The 22,144-nt window shown below is 31.9% G+C and overlaps 2 protein-coding genes across 2 annotated transcripts; both read right to left on the bottom strand.

Moving 5' to 3' along the window:
* Positions 1-18,439: 18,439 nt before the first annotated feature.
* On the bottom strand, positions 18,440-19,264 carry LOC147810839 (general transcription factor II-I repeat domain-containing protein 2B-like). The gene is made up of 2 exons (XM_087162111.1): positions 18,993-19,264; positions 18,440-18,704 (listed from the first exon to the last, which is right to left on the bottom strand). The coding sequence occupies exons 1-2, from the start codon at positions 19,262-19,264 to the stop codon at positions 18,440-18,442; spliced, it is 537 nt and encodes a 178-aa protein (XP_087018237.1).
* Positions 19,265-19,337: 73 nt separating this feature from the next.
* On the bottom strand, positions 19,338-20,009 carry LOC147810838 (general transcription factor II-I repeat domain-containing protein 2-like). Its single transcript, XM_087162110.1, has one exon. The coding sequence runs from the start codon at positions 20,007-20,009 to the stop codon at positions 19,338-19,340; it is 672 nt and encodes a 223-aa protein (XP_087018236.1).
* Positions 20,010-22,144: the final 2,135 nt, after the last annotated feature.

Raw genomic sequence — 22,144 nt, 5'->3', positions numbered from 1 at the left:
AGTTTACTTCGAAAATCCAGGCTTCTCTTTACACCATTGGTCCCCTAACTTACCGCTGCTATTGGTGGCGGCTTCCTTTTTCGACCGTGACCTTCAAGGTTACGAATCGACTCCCTCAATATCTTAACATGAAGGCGTGTCCTTTATTTTCCTCGTAGTTATTTGTTGCAGTAATTCAATCAATGTTCTATGTGAAGAGTGATTTGTCATTGTGTTGAAAATCGTCCACTCGCATAGAAATAGATGTCTCTCTGCCATTGCCCATTATTTTGTTGCTTAAAAGATTTATTTATTTTAAATTTTTGACGCAAATAAATAAATATTTTTAAATGATAATATTCCACAGGAAAGAAAAAAATCTATTACAGTTAATTTGGCAATTTTTTTTTTATTGTTTTGAATTTTTTTTCGACATTAAAATTACCATTAAGGCTACATAGAATGTGATATTATGAAATTAATGTGCTGATTGTTTTGAAAGAAAATATTATTTAAATAATCCAAGAAAAGTTTAGAATTGTTAAAATGGCTTGTTTCTTTAAAAATTATGTTAAATTCGTATACTGATGTTTATTTTGAATATTTACTTTAAAAAAAATTTTTTTTTATGTCTGGGATTATGCTCTATTTATATTTAATTTGCTAAATGTTTTAGCTAGTGCAAATTGGTAAAGCTCAATCAATTAAATTTTAGTATAAATATTTTTTTCGTTTAAAACTGCAAAATGATGTTATTCGAACTATTTAACCTAATTAGACACCTGTTGCCATTTTTAACCTAATTAGACGCCTGTTGTATCTCTGTGTATCGTAATCTGTTACGCGAACTCTAGTTTCAAAGGCACCAAATGGATTTGAAACTTTCAAATTATTTTTAAAAGAAATGTAGAGGTTTGTTCGAAGGTTACGAACAGTTATATACTTCATGCTGTCTCTTTTCTTTCTTTTTTTTCTATTCTTCGCTTCTTGCAGGCTACTACCTGGAAATTGCCAATGCTAGGCTACTTTTTTTCCCCAGATCAATGTACAAAAATCTTCCTAGAGATTCAGAAGCAAAATTTAAAATAAATAAATTAATAACATACATTTTTTCCGCTTAATTTCTACACACCTTAGTAGCACGTGTATTCTATTTAATATTTCCAATTAATATAGTCTCTCACAAATGAGAAATATATGGCGCAATTATTATTGTTAATCACGGAAGAATAAGTTTCTACCAACTTTGTGTGTCGCGTTTTATTAACGGTTTATCCCCTGCTTCAAGTTCATTTTATGAGCTTTTCTTGTAATGTAGGCGTTACTCGTTCGAGAATGAAGTAAATAAGTTCCACGTGTATATCTTTTTCTACTTTTTTTTATATGGAATTTCGCTCCGATGTAATGAACTTTCTTCCTGTGTTTTAGATATCTTATAGGGGAGGCAATGTTACTCGCGTCCGTGATATCCTTAAATCACATGTGCCTCCTGGGTGGTGCTAAATGAGTAACGGCGATGGCTAAGGCGATAAGTAGGAGAGAGTCGGGTAGCACCGCCGAGCGGGGACCCCCGCCCACAGTCAATTTCATGTGTATAGAATATTTTTTCAAGTCAATGGGCCATCGGACATTAATTGTTATATTAAAAAAAGATTATTTTCAAAGTTTCAAGTATTTATGCAGCTGGTAACATGGTAAGCAATAGTTTTGAAAATATGTTGAATACAGAAGTCATAAAATTAAGAAAAATTGATTGAATGTTTCGATTAAACTTCATTTTAATACTAAAAAAATAATTTTTTTTTATACATACAGCATTAAAGTATGTAGTGTTAAGTTTAATTTGCAAAAAGAAAGAAGTTTGTATGTAAAAAATTGTTCTAGTAATTACAAATTTACAAAAAAATTGGATTTCGGGTAGCCCCACCCAGTTACAAAAATTGTGTTTTTTGGCTATTTTTTCCGGTGTAAATGAGAATGACCAATGTATTGACAATAGATAAACCTTATTTATCATTTTTATCACAAAATTATCTTATTTATTACATATTTATATACTTTTAGTGAATTCTATCATTTAATAACAACAAATGTCATACCTTTTATCATTATTAATGTATATTAATATATTATAATATTAATATATATTTATATTAAATATTTAATGAAAATAATTTAATTTAAGTAACAGAAATTAATAACAATTGTAACAATAGATAAACCTTATTTATCATTTTTATCACAAAATTATCTTATTTATTACATATTTATATACTTTTAGCGAATTCTATCATTTAATAACAACAAATGTCATACCTTTTATCATTATTAATGTATATTAATATATTATAATATTAATATATATTTATATTAAATATTTAATGAAAATAATTTAATTTAAGTAACAGTAATTAATAACAATTGTTGATTTTCAATATAAACTTATTTGGTTGATCTCTTCTTATAAACATAATATAAAGTACTTCTTATAAAATTACAAATTCACTTTGTATTTTGATTGCATTCAAATGCTTCTGTAGATTAATTCGTTAACAAATGAGTGAAAATAAATAAGTAAGCAAATAGCTTATCATAATATTTATGATTTCTTGATATTAAATTTAATTTGGATATATCAATTACCAATATGTTTTAATATTATATGAAACATAAATTTATCTATTTAAAAATGCAAATTAAATATTTTTAAAATGCAATTGATATATCCTAATTAAATTTAATATCAAGAAATCATAAATATTATGATAAGCTATTTGCTTACTTATTTATTTTCACTCATTTGTTAACGAATCAATCTACAGAAGCATTTGAATGCAATCAAAGTACAAAGTGAATTTGTAATTTTATAAGAAGTATTTTATATTAAGTTTATAAGAAGAGATCAACCAAATAAGTTTATATAGAAAAACAACTATTGTTACTTAAATTAAATTATTTTCGTTAAATATTTAATATAAATATATATTAATATTATAATATATTAATATACATTAATAATGATAAAAAGTATGACATTTGTTGTTATTAAATGATAGAATTCACTAAAAGTATATAAATATGTAATAAATAAAATAATTTTGTGATAAAAATGATAAATGAGGTTTATCTATTGTCGATACATTGGTCATTCTCATTTACACGTGAAAAAATAGCCAAAAAACCCAATTTTTGTAACTGGGCGGGGCTACCCGACACATCTTGAAAGGAACTAAAAAACATGTTTTTTTAAATTTCTATTTTTTTAAGTTAAACTATTCTTTTTTTGGTTTATTCTTTTTGTATTATTCAACTAGATGGTAAAACAATAGAAACATACAAAAATATTGATTATTACTCAATATTATACAGAAATAAAAGCAAAACTCCTTAGGTGGGCGGGGCTACCCGACTCTCCCCTACTTATACTCCTTGTTTATGTCTACTTGACCAATGTATATGGATTAATACTTCCAATAAAGCCATATATAACAACAACAGATATCTTATAGTCCGAGGGTACCTCGTACAAATGTTTCACATAAGCCTAAATCATTTATAAGTAATAAATTTAAATCCAATTTCTAATAAAAAATTATTACCAGCTCTTAACTTTAAATTATTAATATTATATTTTATTTGTTTCTGGCGTGTATATCGATTAACTTTTGTTGAAACTCTATACAGAGCTCTATGATGGTAGGTGACTTTGCCTTCATTCATCGTATGAGCGGGTTAATCATAAGTATCAGCTTCAATAGTTCCAGCGGGTTAGGGAGTAGAGATGGGCAAAACTGCAACTTTTCAGTCACTGTTACTTCTGCTACTGGGATCCAAAAGTAGCAGTGACTGTTATTATTTCGATATAGAACTAATCGATATTTTATATCGATTAATCGTTTTAATTTGTCAAAACTTAACATAAATTAATCGATTACATGTTTTAATAAATAATCGATATAATTAATTTTGAATGAATTTTATCGATATAATATTTTTACTGTAAAATTAATCGATATAATTAGTTTTTAGTAAAATTGGTCTATATCATCAATTTTTAATGAAGTCTATTAAAATAATTAATCTTTATACTGAGTAGTCATTTTTATGGAAAGAGATGATTTTGAATAAACAATGTATATCGTATTACGCAATATAGTAGTATGATTTTTAATAACTAATATGGGACCTTATTTAATTTTTGTAAAATGTTAAAATAACAAAATCAAAGTTTTTATCTCAGATAAGATATTAAATAAAAACTCATAATTCTTCTCGTTACTAATATTATGATATTACAGTGAAAATCTAATCTCAAAATTTTTGTAGTTGAGTTATTGGCATTTGAAAACGATGAATGATGACAATATTTTATACTATAGAATACTGATTTCTTCATTAAATGTACAGTAAAATGCAAACTTAATCGCAAGTAAATTTTTAGTAATGTTGTCAAACAAAAAATATCACCGTATTAATGAAATTCTTCATAGCTTTTCAAAATTTTATGAAATTTTTTTCTCCTTTATAAAAGAAAAGAATGCATGGTATGAAAACAAAAATTTATTTAGTTTTGTAGTTATGATGAGGAATTTAGATATTTCCATAATTCTGCGTTTATTTTATCCTTGGCTGGTAGCATTAATTTCGTACACCAGGATCTGTTATAAGAGCCAACAGATGGCGCCACTAAACATTTTCTTTTAAATTTTGCTGTTTGGAAAGGGAAAAAAACACTTTGTTTTAATTTTTTTAATGGATATAAAAAATTTATCTGCTTTATGCAATTATTATTCATATTTCTTTCAGTAAATTACAATTAATCAGTATTTTCGTCAGGCATGCATAGATGTGTGATTAAGAATCAATGAGTAATATTTGAACTCTAGAGTATTATGGAGGAATGCCCTTAAATTTACTTAGTTGTTGTTGTGACCGTTTATTATAAGGCATGGTATATGTAATTAGGATGATTGACAATGATAGCACTCATATTGATAACTTATAACATAACAATAACTTTATTCACAATACGTACATAGAACACATCAACAAATAGAACATACTGGAAATCGAAACTGAAACATACAATGTAAAACACAGTTGCAGTTACATCACAACCGCGATACTAGCGCCAGTGGAATTACATGGAAGATCCCAACAGTCTCCCCCACTTAATTAGAATTGAAATAACAGTTAATTGAAAACATTAGCTACTTAAAAATTGAATATGTTAAATATATAATTGAAAATACTTAAAACAGATTTGAAATATGCTTATGACATTACGAAGTCCCTAAAGCGTGTAGGTAATTGTCTCTTTCTTTTTGGTTTTGTCACAACGTCCTGTTTGGAATTAGTTGGAAGTTCTGGAATACTAGGCTGAGTAGGTGAGGAGATCTTAGATGGTCTAGGAATGTCAAAAGACTGGGTTGGGCCAAAAGTCACACACTTTTTTTTCTCTGGAATTAATGTTGATCTTAATTGGTTTATGTGTCTCTTTAATTGCCGACCTGAGTCTAGTAAAATCAAATAATGACGTGTACCATACTTTTTCACGACTTTGCCAAACTGCCATACGTTATGGTTATTTATGAACAACCTCACCTGGACTCTCTCCCCCACTGAAAAAGATTTTACAGGAGTACTGGAAACTGTTGATGGTGTTGGATGATAAGGAAAGATTGAGTTTAAACGTATGCGGATTTTTCTATGTAAGTATAATTGAGCAGGTGACTGTCCACAAGCTAGAGGTGTTGCTCTATAACGGAATAATATGTTTTGAACTTTACTTGGGATTGAGGATTTTTCAAGAAAAGAAGCTTTTAACTTTTGCTTTAAGGTTTGGACGTTTCGCTCTGCAAGGCCATTGGTGGCAGGATGTCCTGGAGCGATGAATTTTTGAAATATTCCTCGATTAGAACAATAAGAATGGAATTCTTCACTTTGAAATATTGAAGCATTATCAGATACAATAACCTGAGGATAGCCATGAAAAGAGCAAATTTTTTCTATCAAAAGGATAGTTTTTGAACTAGTTGGGGCATCTTTAATGACTTCGACTTCTGCCCATTTGGACTTAGCATCAACACACACCAAAAAATAGTAATTTTCAAATGGACCTGCATAATCTATATGAATTCTGTCCCAGTTATCTGCTGGAGATTCCCACGGATGGACAGATACCTTTGGAGGATTAGACTTTGTCAATGCGCAGCCTTCACATCCTTTGACTAAATTTTCAATGTCACGATCAATGGCAGGCCAATAAACACACTGTCTTGCCAGTTCCTTCATTTTAGTTATTCCTAGATGAGTTTCGTGAAGTTCCTTTAGTATGTTTGAACGTAAGCTTTTTGGAATAACTACTCTTTCTCTTCGAAAAAGTATGCCATCAAACAATGTAAATTCTGAATCTTCAGAGTTGTTGTTCAGCCTTTCAATTATTTCACTGAGTTCTGGATCTTTCTTTGTTTCAGACTGGATTGTTAAAGATGTTATTTTTTCACTTGAAATCTGGAAAATGTTTTCGGCACATATTTGATTTGCTTCTTCCCCTATAAATTTATCGACTGAGTTTTCGGGTTTTTGAATTGGAGCTCTAGACAGGCAATCGACATTTTCATTTTCAGATCCCTTTTTGAATTGCACTGAGTAATCAAAATTTGATAAGTAGGAAGCATAGCGAAGTAATCGTGCTGAAGTCATACGTGGTAGTGCCTTATGAGAATGAAAAATTCTTGTTAGTGGCTCATTGTCAGTAATAAGTTTGAAATGTTTACCAAATAAGTAATTGAAGAATTGTGTAACACCAAAAATAATAGCTAATGCCTCTCGATCTAATTGGCTATAGTTCTGTTCGGAGTTGGTAAGTGAACGAGATGCGTAAGCAATAGGTCTTTCTACACCTTGTTTAGAGTGACTCAGTACTGCTGCAATTCCCGTAGGGCTGGCATCTGTGGTCAGAACAATTGGTAAACTAGGATCAAAAGGAACAAGAACTCTATCACTGGTAAGTTCATTTTTCAGTTTCAGGAATGCAGATTCACAACTTGCAGTCCATAACCAGGGCTGGTTTTTTCTTAGCAACCGTCGAAGTGGGTATGACATAGTTGAAAAATTTGGCATAAAACGGGAGTAGTAAGTGACAAGTCCCAAAAATCGTTTGATTTCTTCAATATTTGATGGTCTTGGCATTTCTTGAACAGCTTGAATTTTTGTTGGCGATTTACTTATCTTATTATATTCAATAACATGTCCGAGATATTCGATTTTCTCTTGAAAGAAGGAACACTTTTGTTTATTTATGTGCAGATAATAGTCAGAAAGTCTTTGTAAGCAAGCTTCTAAATTTTCAGTACATTCTTGAAGTGTTTCACCATGTATAATAATATCGTCAAAGTAAGATTCTGTTTTTGGTAACCCTTTGAGAATTTGAGAAAGAATGCGATTGAATTCTGATGGTGCTGTCTTGATTCCAAAACTAAGCCTATGCATGCGATACGTACCACGATGCGTTGAAATGGTCTGTATCATGCTACTATCTTCATCAACTTTTAAATGTAGGTAGGCTTTAAATAAGTCAAGTTTACAAAAATATCTTGAATTTCGAAGACTATGAAGCACATCATCTATCCTTCTTACTGGATGATTTGATTGAATTAATCGTTCATTGACACCACATTTGTAATCAACACATAATCGGATGCCACCGTTTGGTTTTGGAATGACAACCAATGGTGACCCCCAATCACTCGCAGGCACTAAGGATATTATTCCATCTGCCTCAAGAGAGTCCAATTCTTTATTGACGCGGTCCCGGAGAGCATAAGGAACGTCACGCTCCCTAGTAAAAATGGCTTTTGCTCCATCCCTAAGTTGAAGTGATACTTGAAAATGAGGGACGCAACCAACTCGCTCTTCAAAGAGGTGTGAAAATTTTTCCAAAAGTGAATTGAGAGGATTGATTTGATACACTGGTGATTTATGAATTGAAGTGTTTGATATATTAGCATCTATTTGTAAAAGTTCGATTTCTAAGGCTCTAATCCATTGACGGCCTAGAATAGCTGCACATCCAGCTGGAGCAATATGAAGTTCACCTGTAATGTTTTCGTTTTGAAATGCAACATTTACATGCACTTTCCCCTTGGGTTGAATGATATCTCCAGAATAAGTACGAAAAGCAATGTCTGATTTTTCCAAGGGCACTTTTAAATTTAAACGTTCAAAATCAGTTTCTGAAAGTAGGGAAAACTTTGCTCCAGAATCTACTTCGAAATGTTGTAGCTTCCCATTGAGGTATACAGAGACGATATATTTGTCAGAGTCATGGCAAACTTCAAATAAATCTATAACTTTATAGCATGGTGAAGAGCTGTGAATAGAGTTGACACCAAATGTAATATTTTGATCATGTACTTCAGTTGAAACAGCATGAAGAGAAGGTCTGGGACTGGAATTCATTGACTTTCGTGGCATCTTAATTAAAGTTGAAATGCAGACTTTACTAACATGACCTATTTTTTTGCATGAATCACATTTTAGTTTAGTTTTATTAATTCGACAATCTTTGACTTGGTGATTATTTCTGCCACATCTGATGCATAGATTTTCAATACCAAGGGCTCTATAATCTGGTTTCTGGCGTTGAGAACTAGATCGTGAACTGGAACGATTTCTATGACGTGCTGAGAAATTTGAAACTTTATTATTGTCACTTAAAGCGTAAGAAGTAGAGCGTGGAGAACCTTTTTGAGTGAGTTCTTTACTTTCGATTTTGGACGCCTCCAGAGCAATCGCCTTTGATAAGACATCATCGAAAGTTATTAAATCTGATTGTAGTACCTGTTCGCGCAACCAGTCATCACGCAATCCTCGAATGAACTGAGCCCGGAGAAAAACACCTGCAATTGTTACTGATTTATCACAGTCACATTTCACAGAAAATTCGCATTCAACTATATCACGTTGCAAAGCAGCTACAAATTCTGAAATTGATTCATGTTCTTTTTGATATATATTTAAAAAATAATGTTGAGAAACGACTACATTTTTTCTAGGAATTAGCATTTGCTTGAAAGCTTTCACAAGGTTATCATGTGATAATTGTTTGACTGGTTTCTCTGGTCCAAGAAAAGCTGCCAAATTATTATAGTGTGATGAACCAATAGATACACATAGAAGTTGAGCAATTTTATCTTCATCAATAACACCCTTCATAGAACAATAATTTTCAAATCGTTCTAAATAGCATGAAAATTTTTCACGTTTTGAATCATAATTTTCAAAAGGATGCACATTAACAAGATTTACTGATGAATCAATAGACTGTTCTTTTGAAAAATGTTTTTCGATTTGTGCTATCATTGCTTGTTGTTGCTGATTAAATGCAGCAATAAATGTTTGGAATTGTTCAGCATTCATTATTTATTTATTGAAAGTTTGAAAAAATAGTTGAAAATTTAAATTAATTACAGTACCTGGATTCAATTACTTGAAACATTTCCGTTTTGAAATTTCATCCATTTTGAAGTTTCGTTTTTGAACGATCTTGAAATTCTATTGATTATTTCTTCTTATTTTTCTCTTCGTCACCAAAACTGTTGTGACCGTTTATTATAAGGCATGGTATATGTAATTAGGATGATTGACAATGATAGCACTCATATTGATAACTTATAACATAACAATAACTTTATTCACAATACGTACATAGAACACATCAACAAATAGAACATACTGGAAATCGAAACTGAAACATACAATGTAAAACACAGTTGCAGTTACATCACAACCGCGATACTAGCGCCAGTGGAATTACATGGAAGATCCCAACAGTTGTATTCAAAGAGGTTAGTTTTATTTTTTGATTTGACATTTATTGATAGCGGTCTTTATCCTCTTCACGATTTTTTTACAGTTCTTAAATTAAACAAAAATTAAGATAAAAAGAAAATGTCATCAGTCTTTCTCTCCCAGTTGAATTACAATAATTTAAATGAAAACAAAATATGTTAGGATCAAAATTACCTAGAAATTTACTAACTTTTCACATCTATTGGCAGAATTTTGGAAGTTATATTTAATTTTAAACAAACTTTTTTTCCCAATAAAAAACTGAACCTTTGCGTTTTTATATGCTGCATAATTGATATTTATGACAAAAAAATCTGTTCCATTTAAAGAAGAAAAATCAATAAAAATTTTATTTTGTTTTAAATTTCATGTATGAATATAAACTATTTGAATATATACGAATATATAATATATTCGAATTATATCTTATTTAAATATATAATATTGTATTAAGATTATTTTGAAGATTTTATTCTTATCAAACAATTTATCTAATGGTAAATTATAAAAATTATCGAAATAAAAATAGAAATCATGGTTTTTTTTTATTTCTTTTTTTTTCAAACTGAAATAGAGACTGAATAGAGTTATGATATTTGATCAAAAATAGCAGCAATGTTTCTCAGAGTGGAGCAGCTTGAATTTAGAAGCAACGAAAATACTTCCATTTGCAGGGTACGATATGAAGCTGGAGCATCGACCGGCATTATTCACTGGTATTTCAGTATGTTTTTTGGAGCAGTGAAAATTCCTGTGGCATTTGGAACAGCTAGAGTAGCAGTGATAATCGTCACAGTGACAGTAGCAGTGAAATTTGTTACAGTGAAAGTAGCAGTGAAATTTGTCACTGTGACAGTAGCAGTGACTTGTCACAGTGACTGGAGCAGTCACTGTGACAACCTTTTGGTTGGAACAGGCTGTCACAGTGACTGCTCCAGTCACTGTGACAAGTCACTGTTACGTTACTTTTGACCCATCTCTATTAGGGAGCATTGTTTTTACGCATATTGAGGGAAAATGGCAGCCGTACTATTACATGTACTCGTTCTTTCAACCAGGAACATAAATGGGATTCTATTATATTGAAAATATTAAACTAAGAACCACATTTTAATAAACTACCACTCGAAAATATTTATTCGCAGTGTGGAGTAAATTGGCACATCATGGCTGAACCTCAAATTACTCCGATCCCTACTTCCCGAAAACAAGACATAGTGATCCTCACTACTCCATGACGCCGACAACTCAGTCAAGCCATCATCCTACTATTCACCTTAAGGAACTACCTCATTGAACTTATCACATGATGAAGAGGTAAAGGGCCCTATGGCCTCAGGCACCTCGACCAAACCACAAGACCAGACCAGGCTGAACCTCCACACGGCTTTTTGTAGGTTATTTGATTAGACCAGAAGAAAGGTGACTAATGAGTGAAAGAACCATTTAATATAAAATCTATTAAAGATAAGAAAGTGGTAGCAAAAAATTTGTTTAATTTATGAATATAATTGGTTTGTTTTATTTACTTGTCAAACACTACAGATTCAATTCTCAAATATATATGATATATTTCTCTCAAGTAATTATAAAATAGAATTTGGGTTCATGCGCACAAGTGGTTCTCTTTTTAAATAATCTGCGCAGACTACTTATAAGAAACCGTGTGGTAGCAGTTATAAATTTATATTTTGCGTCTGGGACTCAACTGCATAAGTGGACTTTTTAATACACTAACATTTTGTATTTAAGAGAAATGAGTCGATATTAATCAATAAAAAGTAAAAGATGATTTCTACATAAAGCTTCATACAAGGAAACTTTGGTGTGCTTAACTCTTAGAATTTGAAGAAGAATTGTCATTAAATCTGATAGAAAATCTATAGCGCAAACACTATCTATTCAATGACAATGGCAAAGTGTTCGAAATAAAAATTGTTTTTTACCCCGAATGCAACCCTGTTTCCTAAACCAAGCTTTCATAAGAATCATTCGATGAATTTTAATTTTTTGAAGAGAGATTTTGCAATCGAAGTAATTTGAAACCGGTTTCAAGTATACATTTATCGTTTAACAATGAATTGTCTGTTATACTTTACTAGAAATTAGATGAATTAGCTTCAATTTTCTGTTAATTTGTGTGTTATTAATACACAATTTTTAAGCTTAAATGCGCATTCTTGTCATTAAATTTCTTCAAGTAAGTTAAGCAAATTGGAAAGATATTCTTTTTGTTTGTTCCATTATGTTGAAAAGTCTAATGGGTGAAATTGTTTATTTTTTAAAACGATAGTTTAAAAGTGATGTAGGAAATATCCTTGATCCACTAGAATAAATGTTTACAAAAAAAAGTAAAAATTTTGCACCCCTGCTATTCTTTAAAAGTGTTGCCAGGTGATAAGCCATCACCTCCTACATCAAGAAACCTCCACACGGTCTTTTATAAGTAGTCCGCGCAGACTGTTTAAAAAGTGAACCAGTTGTGCGCATGTACCCAAAACCTTTTATAAAAGTACTAGACTAGATATAGAGGATTTCGAAGTGCCTGCTCGCAAAGCGGGCATCTGACTTCTTCATCGAATAATGTTTGCCCTTGGGTGACTAAGACTTTTGGCTAGGGAGGAGAGAATGGAGTACGGGGGAAGTCCCCTGAATCAAGGTAAAATTAAAGATGATAAGAATTATAAATGTACAATGTTAAGAGTACAGATCTGATATATTAATATTAATAACAATATTTACATTGATAAAAGTAATTGAGTGAAATTTATCTTATATATTTGAGATCTGAATCTGTAGTGGCTGACAAGTAAATAAGACAAACCAATAATATTCATAAATGAAATAAATTTTTATTCATATATTTGCTACCACTTTCTTATTTTAACTATTCTGTATTAATTAACTCGTTCGGTAAGTGAATTTTCTTCACTGTGGTCCGATCGCACTACCTGTAAAAAACCGTGTGGAGGCTTTCAGTTATAGGAGGCGTTGGATAAGCCCTGGTGGGTTCTCACTGATTCGTTGGATCTGATATGACTCAATGAGACAAGATAAAGACATGGATAGATACTACTAATACTAATAGATACTAATAGACTAATAGATACTAATAGATACTAATAGATACTAATAATAGTCTACTATTTGGTCAGCATAAACATTAATATAGGAAAAATAACAATGACGCATTGTACGCAGCTTCTATGATATTTTGAGCATTTAACTTACCTGCCAGCTCTCCCGGATTTCGCGGGAGAATTTATTTTTATATTTAAAGTGGTAGTAAATATATACTATTTTTTCTTTTATAAATTTAATTTTTAAATGATTTTGATCACCACTATTCTTACAAAAATTAAGCTTATATATTAATATGCGTTACTATCATGGTAGTCAACGTAATTTTTTTCTAATACAACGTATTTGTTTGCTTAAAATTGAAGTTTTAATTCCATTTTAATACCACTGGGAAAAATGACAATGGAAGGGATTAAAAGTTGGCAGGTCTGATTTAATATATAGTGATGAAAAATTATTTTCAACAAGAAATACCGAACTAAAGGTTACTCGAATTTCGTTACCTCTGTAAAATCATACCAGCCAAGAACATTTAAATTGAAATGTTACACACAGCCCATTGGCAGCCTTTTTCTTGTCGGACGGTATACTGTCCAACAAATATTGTAAAATGTGTAAAAATTTTACACAGCCTTTTTTTCCTTCATTTTATTACCATTTATTTGTATAGATTGGTGAAACCGGAGCCTGTCGTACACCTATACAGCCATTTCATTTTCTATATTAGTGTTCATATACTACACTGGTTATCATAAATTAAGGAAAAATCACAAAAATAGCGATAACTCTTTCAAAAGTAAGCCAAACCGTGCAAAATTTGCATATGTTGTCCACTAAGAGTAGCTGAGTAAAATTGCAATATGCAAATTAGTGGCGCTGCACTCGGCTTACGTCATCTGCCTGGAGCATAAAAGTCCAAGTTTGAGAGAAAGCACACAAATTTTACTGTGATTGCGACATTGAAAATCTGAGATAGCCAATTCGTAATAATGACCTCTAGGCATCATTTGCCTGAAGAACTACGATGGAGAGCCATCGGGAGACTAGAGGCAGGGCAGAGTCAATCAGAAGTGGCCAGATGGCTAAATGTGAGTCCATCTGTGGTTCATAGACTTTGGAGGCAATTTCAAACCACAGATTCGGCATCTAGGAGGTTCAGTCAAGGACGGCCAACTGTTACGACCAGTGCCGATGACCGATATTTGACATTAAGTGCACGCAGGAATAGAACCGCTACTCCGACACATCTTAGATCCTCTCTTGCTGCAGCCACCGGAAGGTTGGTGTCAACGTCAACTGTGCGCAGAAGGCTCCACGAAGGTGGTCTGTATGCGAGACGACCAGCCATTTGCGTGCCGCTCACATCACGCCATAGGAGAGACCGTTTGCAGTGGGCCCGACAACATGTCCACTGGACGTCAGATCAATGGAGGCCTGTTCTCTTTACGGATGAGTCCAGGTTTAGTCTAGAAAGTGACAGTAGACGTTATTTGATATGGAGAGAACCTGGGACCCGTTATCATCCATCAAACATCCGTGAAAGAGATGCATACGGAAGAGGCAGTGTCTGTGTTTGGGGAGGCATATCCTTAGGAGGGCGCACATACCTCCATGTCTTTCCAAGGGGAACCGTGAATGCTCAGGTTTATCGAGACAACATCCTTGATGCTTATGTGCGCCCATATGCCGGGGCAATTGGTGATTGCTTCCTGTTACAGGACGATAATGCAAGACCACACAGAGCTCGCATTGTTGATGATTATCTTCAACAGGAAACAATTACTCGCATGGAGTGGCCAGCTCGATCCCCGGACTTGAATCCTATCGAGCACGTTTGGGATGCTCTAGGGAGGCGTGTATCTGCCATCAATCCGCCCCCTCAGACCCTTGCCACGCTTGCAACTGCTTTACAAGAGCAATGGCTCTCACTTCCTATTGAACTGATAGACCGCATAATTGAAAGCATCACACATCGCTGTTTGTGCTGTATTGCTTCTAGAGGCAATCATATTCCATATTAAAGGTACTTTTTCTATTGCAAACCGATACTTCCAATTTGTTTATTTTATACATGTGCTAATTTCTATACTACTATTAATGTCTGATAATTTCTTTTTATGTTGTTTAATACCTTACTATGTGTTGTATATTGTGGGTAAGTTTCATAAAATTCCATGTGTAATTTCTTGAGTTATCGCGATTTTTGTGAATTTTCCTTAATTTATGATAACCAGTGTAGATTCACTCATGTCATTTTCTTATATCTCTGAGTTCTGCCAGATCAGATGAAACAGGGCTGGTACTGAGTAACCAGAATAAATCTAAGTCTAAGAATAAGGTATTTACTGGGGAGGGGGGCAAATCTGGATTAAAATGTATCGTAAAATTTGAAAAATTAATCAATAGTTTTGTGTTATCGGTTTAGAAAAATTATTTTATCTTTCAAGAAATCGTACAAGTTTTTAGAAAAAATGAAAACCAGAAAGAAGTCTAAAACAAAGAAAGAAAAAAACCAGTTTTGTAAAAGTAAGTTATACTTATTATATCATTGATATCCTCAAAAGTTATTAAAATCGTAATGATTAAAATTGAAAATAACTGTTAAAGAGTACGTTATATATGTACATTGCTCTCGCACTAATTTTGCTTTAATCAAAAGAGTAAATGCAAAAATATTTTTTTATTACTTGGTTTTGTAAGCTTAACATTTTATAGAAATAAATTTAATATTTTATTGAAGTATAGAAGAAGTACAATGCAAAGAAACAAAACAAATATTTGCCTGCAAATGACATAATAATTATTCTACTGATGTAACTTAGTTGAAGAATATTTTCAAAGTAAATAAAAGTACAAGTTTAAACTAAGCCAGTTGCAATAACAAAAATTAATAAGTTTTTTGAAAGTGGTTTTGATCTTAGAAACAAATTACATATACTCAACATGCTTGATTGCATGTTTCAGGCTTTGCCAAATAGACGTTCATTATCAAGACTTGCTAAATGCGAATGAGTTATATACAAAAATGATTTAAAATATAAAACGTTAAGTTATCAGCGAAAAAGGCAAAATAAAGGTTAGAAACAAAACTAGAAATACCGCCGAAGCAAAGAGTGAAAAAAAAAAACAGACAAAGAAATAGCTTATTTTGTTTAAACCCTTTAATGGGCCATTTATTTCAAGTAAAGGTAAATTAAAGTATTTTTGTAATTGAAATTTTTTTTAGAATAATAAGTCATATAAGAAAAAAAAAACTCATTTAGTTTATAAAAATGCCATATTTTTGGTGGTAAATATATTTAACACGACCTATTAGGAACTTATTGACTTTTATTTTTCTTTATTTATAGCATAAATTTTATAAATACTACAAACTTCAAAAGGAATTATGTATTTTATAACTTTTATACTTATTTTTAAATTAACAAATGGCTACCATTTTTATTCAAACACACTTCTAGAAAGCTGAAGTTATTAACAAATAGAAACCTAAATAAAAAGAGGTGAAAAAGTGGTGGTAAGTATACTTCCCTCTGCCTTCGAAAGGGTTAAACAACTTATAATTATTATACGATATTAGCTCCTCATAACGTTTAAATAGCACGTGGAAATGCATTTTACACCGATTTGCCCCTCTCGGTCACAGTAGTTTTTCATATTCTGTTTATTATAATTATAACTTTTATTTTTTTATTTTTAAATTTCTGTTATTGTAGTTTTTCGAATTTTGTTTCTCACCTTTATTTTCCATTTTTCGTTGGAAACTATCTATATATTTTAGGTTTCTAATTTCTTCTGCTTCTTCTCATTCAAGTCTTGACTTCTATTTTTAAGCTCTAGAAACATGTTGACATTTATTTCAATTTGCATATTTTTTAAACCAATGAATTTTTTTTTCTCATTAAGTATTTTTACCGCATCATTTTCTTGGAACTATTAATAAAAGATCTGATTATTATTGTTTATTGTATTTGTATTGTGTTATTGTATTTGTCTGCTTTTGCAACGTTCAAATTTTATTTTACCAATACTACTGAAAACATAAGTTGCCCTTTCTATAATAAGTTTAAAAAAAATCTATAAAGTGAACAGTATTCAAAAATACGTAAAATCTAAACATTTTAATGCAGGGAAAAAAACTGGGTAAGATGAAGAACTTCTCGTGCTTCCAAATTTCAACGTCCGGTTTCTCTATATGACACATTTCTTTAAAATGCTGTGAATTTCCATTAATGTTAGAAACAAAGTTAAAACGGATTTAGAGAACTAAAAGTTTATTAAAATGCAAAAGAAAAATTTATATTTTGATCGAGTTTTGCGCGAAGAGAAGCTATCAGATGTATTAATTTTTAGGAACAGGCTCATAAACTTATTTTCTCCGATAAAACAAACCTATCTTTCAAAGGATTTGAATTTTTGACTGTCAAAATTTGGGGATGGATAATTTTATAATTTCATATCCGTCCTTGAATAGTCAACCCAATATTGATTGGTTAAAAACTACCAATGTTCAACTCCGTAGCCTTGTAGTTTTGAATCGTTAGCTTGTTTTGTTCTGGTTATGAAATACTTGTCTGCGAAGCGTACAGCTCACTTCTTCATAAAAAGGAGATAAATGCCTGAAGTGGACTGGAAAAATTAGCAATATACTATTAAAATCAGTTACTGACGATAAATTTGTATCATATGCAAAAAAGGAATTTCAACTCTTTTGATAAATATTTTTATGTAATTTATTAAGAAAAATTGTCATTCCCAACAAGAAACTAAAAACTAATTTGGAATTAATAATAACTACCAGTATTATTAAAAAAAAAATTATTGAATGATTTGATTGTAGTTGTAATCGAATTATCTTTAATATCAATATATAAATATCAATAGTCTAAACCAGGGGTCTCCAAACTACGGCCCGAGGGCCACATCCGGCCCGCGGACAGATTTTGTCCGGCCCGCGGAGAGCTAGCATACTTGAAAACTCCTTTTAGAGAACATATTTTTTATAGCAAATTAAATTTAATTTACTGAAGTGTTCTAATTTTATGTTGAATAATTATTCATATGACATCTACATTGATATGGTCATGGGCTAACTACTCATAACATTGTTGTAGGCTTATTGTTATTGTTTTTGTGATAAGTTGGATAAAGAAACACAGAATTGTAATGAGTAAAGACATGTATAATAAGCAGACAATTTAACTTCAGTATATAATAACTAACAAATTATTGAAAAGAATCCAACTAGCATTTTATAAATTTTAAATAAAAACATAACTTATAACAAGCATAATGACATATGAAATACTAATGAGATTTATGTAATTGAGATTTTCCACTGACAATAGTTTGTAGTTGTGGACTAATTTTACTTGTACCAATTATTAAAAGAGATTCAAGATGCTCATCAGTTAATTTAGATCTGTAAACATTTTTTGTGTACTTCATTTTGGAGAAGGTCTTCTCACACAAATAAGTAGTGCCAAAAACAGAAAACAGCCCACGAGCAAATTTATGCAAATTATCAAATTGTGTCAAGACTCTTATAAAATTCCAACAAAGATGAGTTTTGATATTTGTTCTTAATTATAACACTGCACTGTAGATCAATCAATTCCATTTGAAGTTCCGGGGCTAGGGTTTTAATGCCAGTATCGAAAGGATTCTGAAAAATCTTAATTTGATTCGCAATGGCATCAAAGTCCGAGAAACGAGTATCAAAATTTATTTTCAAAGCACTCAAAGTTTCGATTGCAAAATCGATAGGAAACTGAGTCTCAGTGGTGTGGCTGAATATTTCACATGTTTTAAAATGTGAAAAACATTTACTTCGTAGTTGTGATTGAAACAGTATCAATTTCTTCCGAAATGATTTGATATTAGTGTATAAATCAGGAAGATGCTGGTTTTCTCCTTGCAATCTCAAATTCAGTTCGTTCACATGTTTTGTCAAATCAACATAGAATGCTAACTTCCACAGCCATGCGTTGTTTTGTAATTCAGTAAGAGGGCGATGCTTTTCATTCAAAAAAATTTCGATCACTGCTCGAAGTTCAAAAAAGCGCTGAAGGACTTACCCACAACTAAGCCAACGTACGGCAGTATGATAAGGTAAGTCATTTTCTCCAATCTCTGCAATAAATTGTCGGAATTTTCGGTGATTCAGCCCAAAAGATCTGATAAAATTAACAGTTGATATGACTGGTTTCAGAACTTCAGACATATCCAAACATTTTCCGCACAAAGACTGTTGATGAATGATACAATGTAAGACTAATGGTTTTGAACCACCGTCATTTTCTACAGCCTTTGACACAAGAGCGACCACTCCTTTATCTTTCCCTCTCATGTTTTTGCCTCCATCAGTTGTAATACATTTCAAGTTTTTCCATCGAAGGTTCCTTTGATTAATTAACAACTCCTTAAAAAATATCTGTACCAGTAGTTGTGCCATGAATACTATACATATCAAGAAGTTCTTCATGCACTTCATAGCTTTTATTTACTCCTCGAATATAAATCAACACCTGAGCAGTATCTGATACATCCGTTAACTCATCCAAGGCCAAAGGAAACCAATCAACATGTCCATTTTTGTCGAACAGTTGAGAGGATATATTTTCAGCGATGTTTTCAACCCTTCGAGCCACAGTGTTTGCTGACATACTGACAGTTTTTAATAAATTTTCCTTTTCAGGGCACATTTCTTCTGCCACTGCAATTATGCATTCTTTGATCATTTCTCCAACGGTGAATGGTTTTCCACGTTTTGCAATTTCAAGAGCCACACGAAAGCTGGCACGAGTTGCAGCCTCTTGTTCAGTTTTGAGTTTTGTAAATGAAGATTGCTGCGATTTCAATCCGTGCTTCATAGCTTCAAATTTTTCTGTCCGCAAACTTCCTGCATATTTTGAGTAATTTTGAAAATGTTTTGTTTCATCATGACGTTTAATGTTATATTCTTTGAGAACGGCTATGCTTTCATTGCAAATCAAACATAGCGCCTTGTTACTGGACTCAATTACGAAATACCGAATGTTCCACTGATCTTTGAATTTTCTGCATTCACTATCAATTTTTCGCTTCTTTTCCATACTACTAAATCACACACAAAGCAACAATTCAAATCAAAATACTGTTACAAAGATGTCTTAAACTTAAACACGCACAAACACGTTTTAAGGAGGTACGCACTATTTTATTTCACGACAGTGTCATAGGAACTGACTTGTGGTTGCGCCACTAGCCTTCTTATATATTCCAATTACTGCCATCTAGAAGTGAGTGGAAGACACCAGAACTTTCTCGAACCAACGAGATTATTCTGTACGAGCTATTAGCGCCATCTGTTAGCGATGGAAGGTACTACCTAATTCCGCTTGTGTCCACCAGATGTCGTGTCACGTTACTCCTCGTGGCTCGTACTCTACGACTAATCTGGAAATTACAGATAATGACAGGAAAATTAATAATCTGCAGTGTTGCCGTTTTGCGGACTTTAGTCTGATTTGCAGCCTTTTTTAAACGTTGCGTACTTTTTCGGACTTTTTTTTTCATCAGTGGACTATTTCACTTTTTACCACCGGCAACAATGATAATATGGTTTTGGCCCTCGGAACTTACTGGAGTAATCAGTATAGCCCTAAGGCTGGAAAGTTTGGAGACCCCTGGTCTAAACCAAAAGCTCTACGATATCTCGGCACGAAGAGGTGTCGATCTGATCGTGTGAGCGAGATTTGAGAGAACGTTCGGCCAGATCCAGATCGGGACTGAACGTAATCGTTTGGCTTATATGACTATTTTTAATATTAAGTTGATTGTTTACATTTTAATTAAGTCACAATAACATATATATTTCATTGTAAGTAACTAAGTTAAGCATGAGCATGCTGCTAAGCCGATTGACAGCGTAACTTCTACGAACTAAATTACAAAATTATTATCCTGTAACGGATGGCATCTTAATATGAGTAGAGAAGGCGTTATTTCACTGACTGCTAGAGTATTTGCGCAACTGATATTTAGTACTTGCATTGTTAATATTTGAAAGTACCAAAGCAAAGTAACTTTACTGAATGCATTATAAAATATATGAGTCCACTTAGTATCACTTAATCATAAAAATATAAATTCTATCAGAAAAAAATTCCAATGCCAGAGATGTGGATTAGTCATTCAGACTAATGAATAATAATTCAAATCCTTCAGGAAAAATAAATAAAAATTAATGAATAAGTACGAAACACGAAGAATAAATCATTCATTACTTTTAGTCTTAATTCCATATTTATCAGTCATGAATAAAAATGAAAATTAATGATCTTTTAAAATACTTCTCAACAGAAATCAGACAGAAATTGCATTTAGCTTCTAATAAAAAGTACAAAGTAATAAATTACTTGTAATTGTGATATCAAATAACGATGATTTCGGTTAGAAAGAAGCTACAATTACTTGCAATCACAACAAGAAGTGATTGCGGGTAATTACCATTGCAAATATGAAAACTTTTGACTTCACAATATAGTGTCAACATACAATCATAATGTACGATTACGAGCAATAATGATATCCAGTTATCTTAATTTAACAATTATTAAAAGAATTGAAAATAAATGGTTACAAAGATTACAGCGTCGTTAAGTGTGATATTTTAAGTTATCTAGCTTACATTGCAATCAGAATTGCATACCTGCCAACTCTTCCGGAAGATTTTATTTTCATATTTAAAGTGGCAGTAATTATATACTATTTTTTCTTTTATAATCTTAATTTTTAAATGATATTGATCACCACTATTCTTACAAAAATTAAGCACATATATTAATATACGTTACTATCATGGTTGTCTTTGACCGCGTCTGGCACCAGGGACTCATTTACAAGATGATCAAACAAAATATCCCTAAAGACATGATTCTTATTATCAACAACTACCTAAAGAACAGGTCATTCAACATTAAAATTAACGAAATTAAATCATCAATCAGATCCATTAATGCGGGAGTCCCACAGGGCTCAATCTTGGGTCCAACGCTCTACCTCATTTATGCCGCAGACTTTCCAAATTTTAATGACTCGAGTAATATTAGTACTGCATATTATGCTGATGATACAGCGATCCTGAGCAAATCGCTAAACCCCAACAATGCTATAAGCAACTTAAGGAAGACCATCCCATGCATAGAACAATGGTGCGCAAAATGGAAAATCTCTATCAACTCCAGCA

The sequence above is a fragment of the Parasteatoda tepidariorum genome, chromosome 4 (genome assembly GCF_982258835.1).
Source record: "Parasteatoda tepidariorum strain Cologne lab strain chromosome 4, Ptep-v5.0, whole genome shotgun sequence".
Taxonomy (NCBI): Eukaryota; Metazoa; Arthropoda; class Arachnida; order Araneae; family Theridiidae; genus Parasteatoda; species Parasteatoda tepidariorum.
Note: the sequence above shows the minus strand (reverse complement) of the source record. Positions and strands in the feature narration are given on the sequence as shown.

Excerpts from the sequence above, each read along its gene's own strand:
- LOC147810839 (XM_087162111.1), bottom strand. The coding sequence starts at position 19,264 with ATGAGAGGGAAAGATAAAGGAGTGGTCGCTCTTGTGTCAAAGGCTGTA. Across the intron at positions 18,705-18,992 it reads GTACGTTGGCTTAGTTGTGG|CCACACCACTGAGACTCAGT; the intron begins GTAAGTCCTTCA and ends TGAAATATTCAG.
- LOC147810838 (XM_087162110.1), bottom strand. The coding sequence starts at position 20,009 with ATGGAAAAGAAGCGAAAAATTGATAGTGAATGCAGAAAATTCAAAGAT.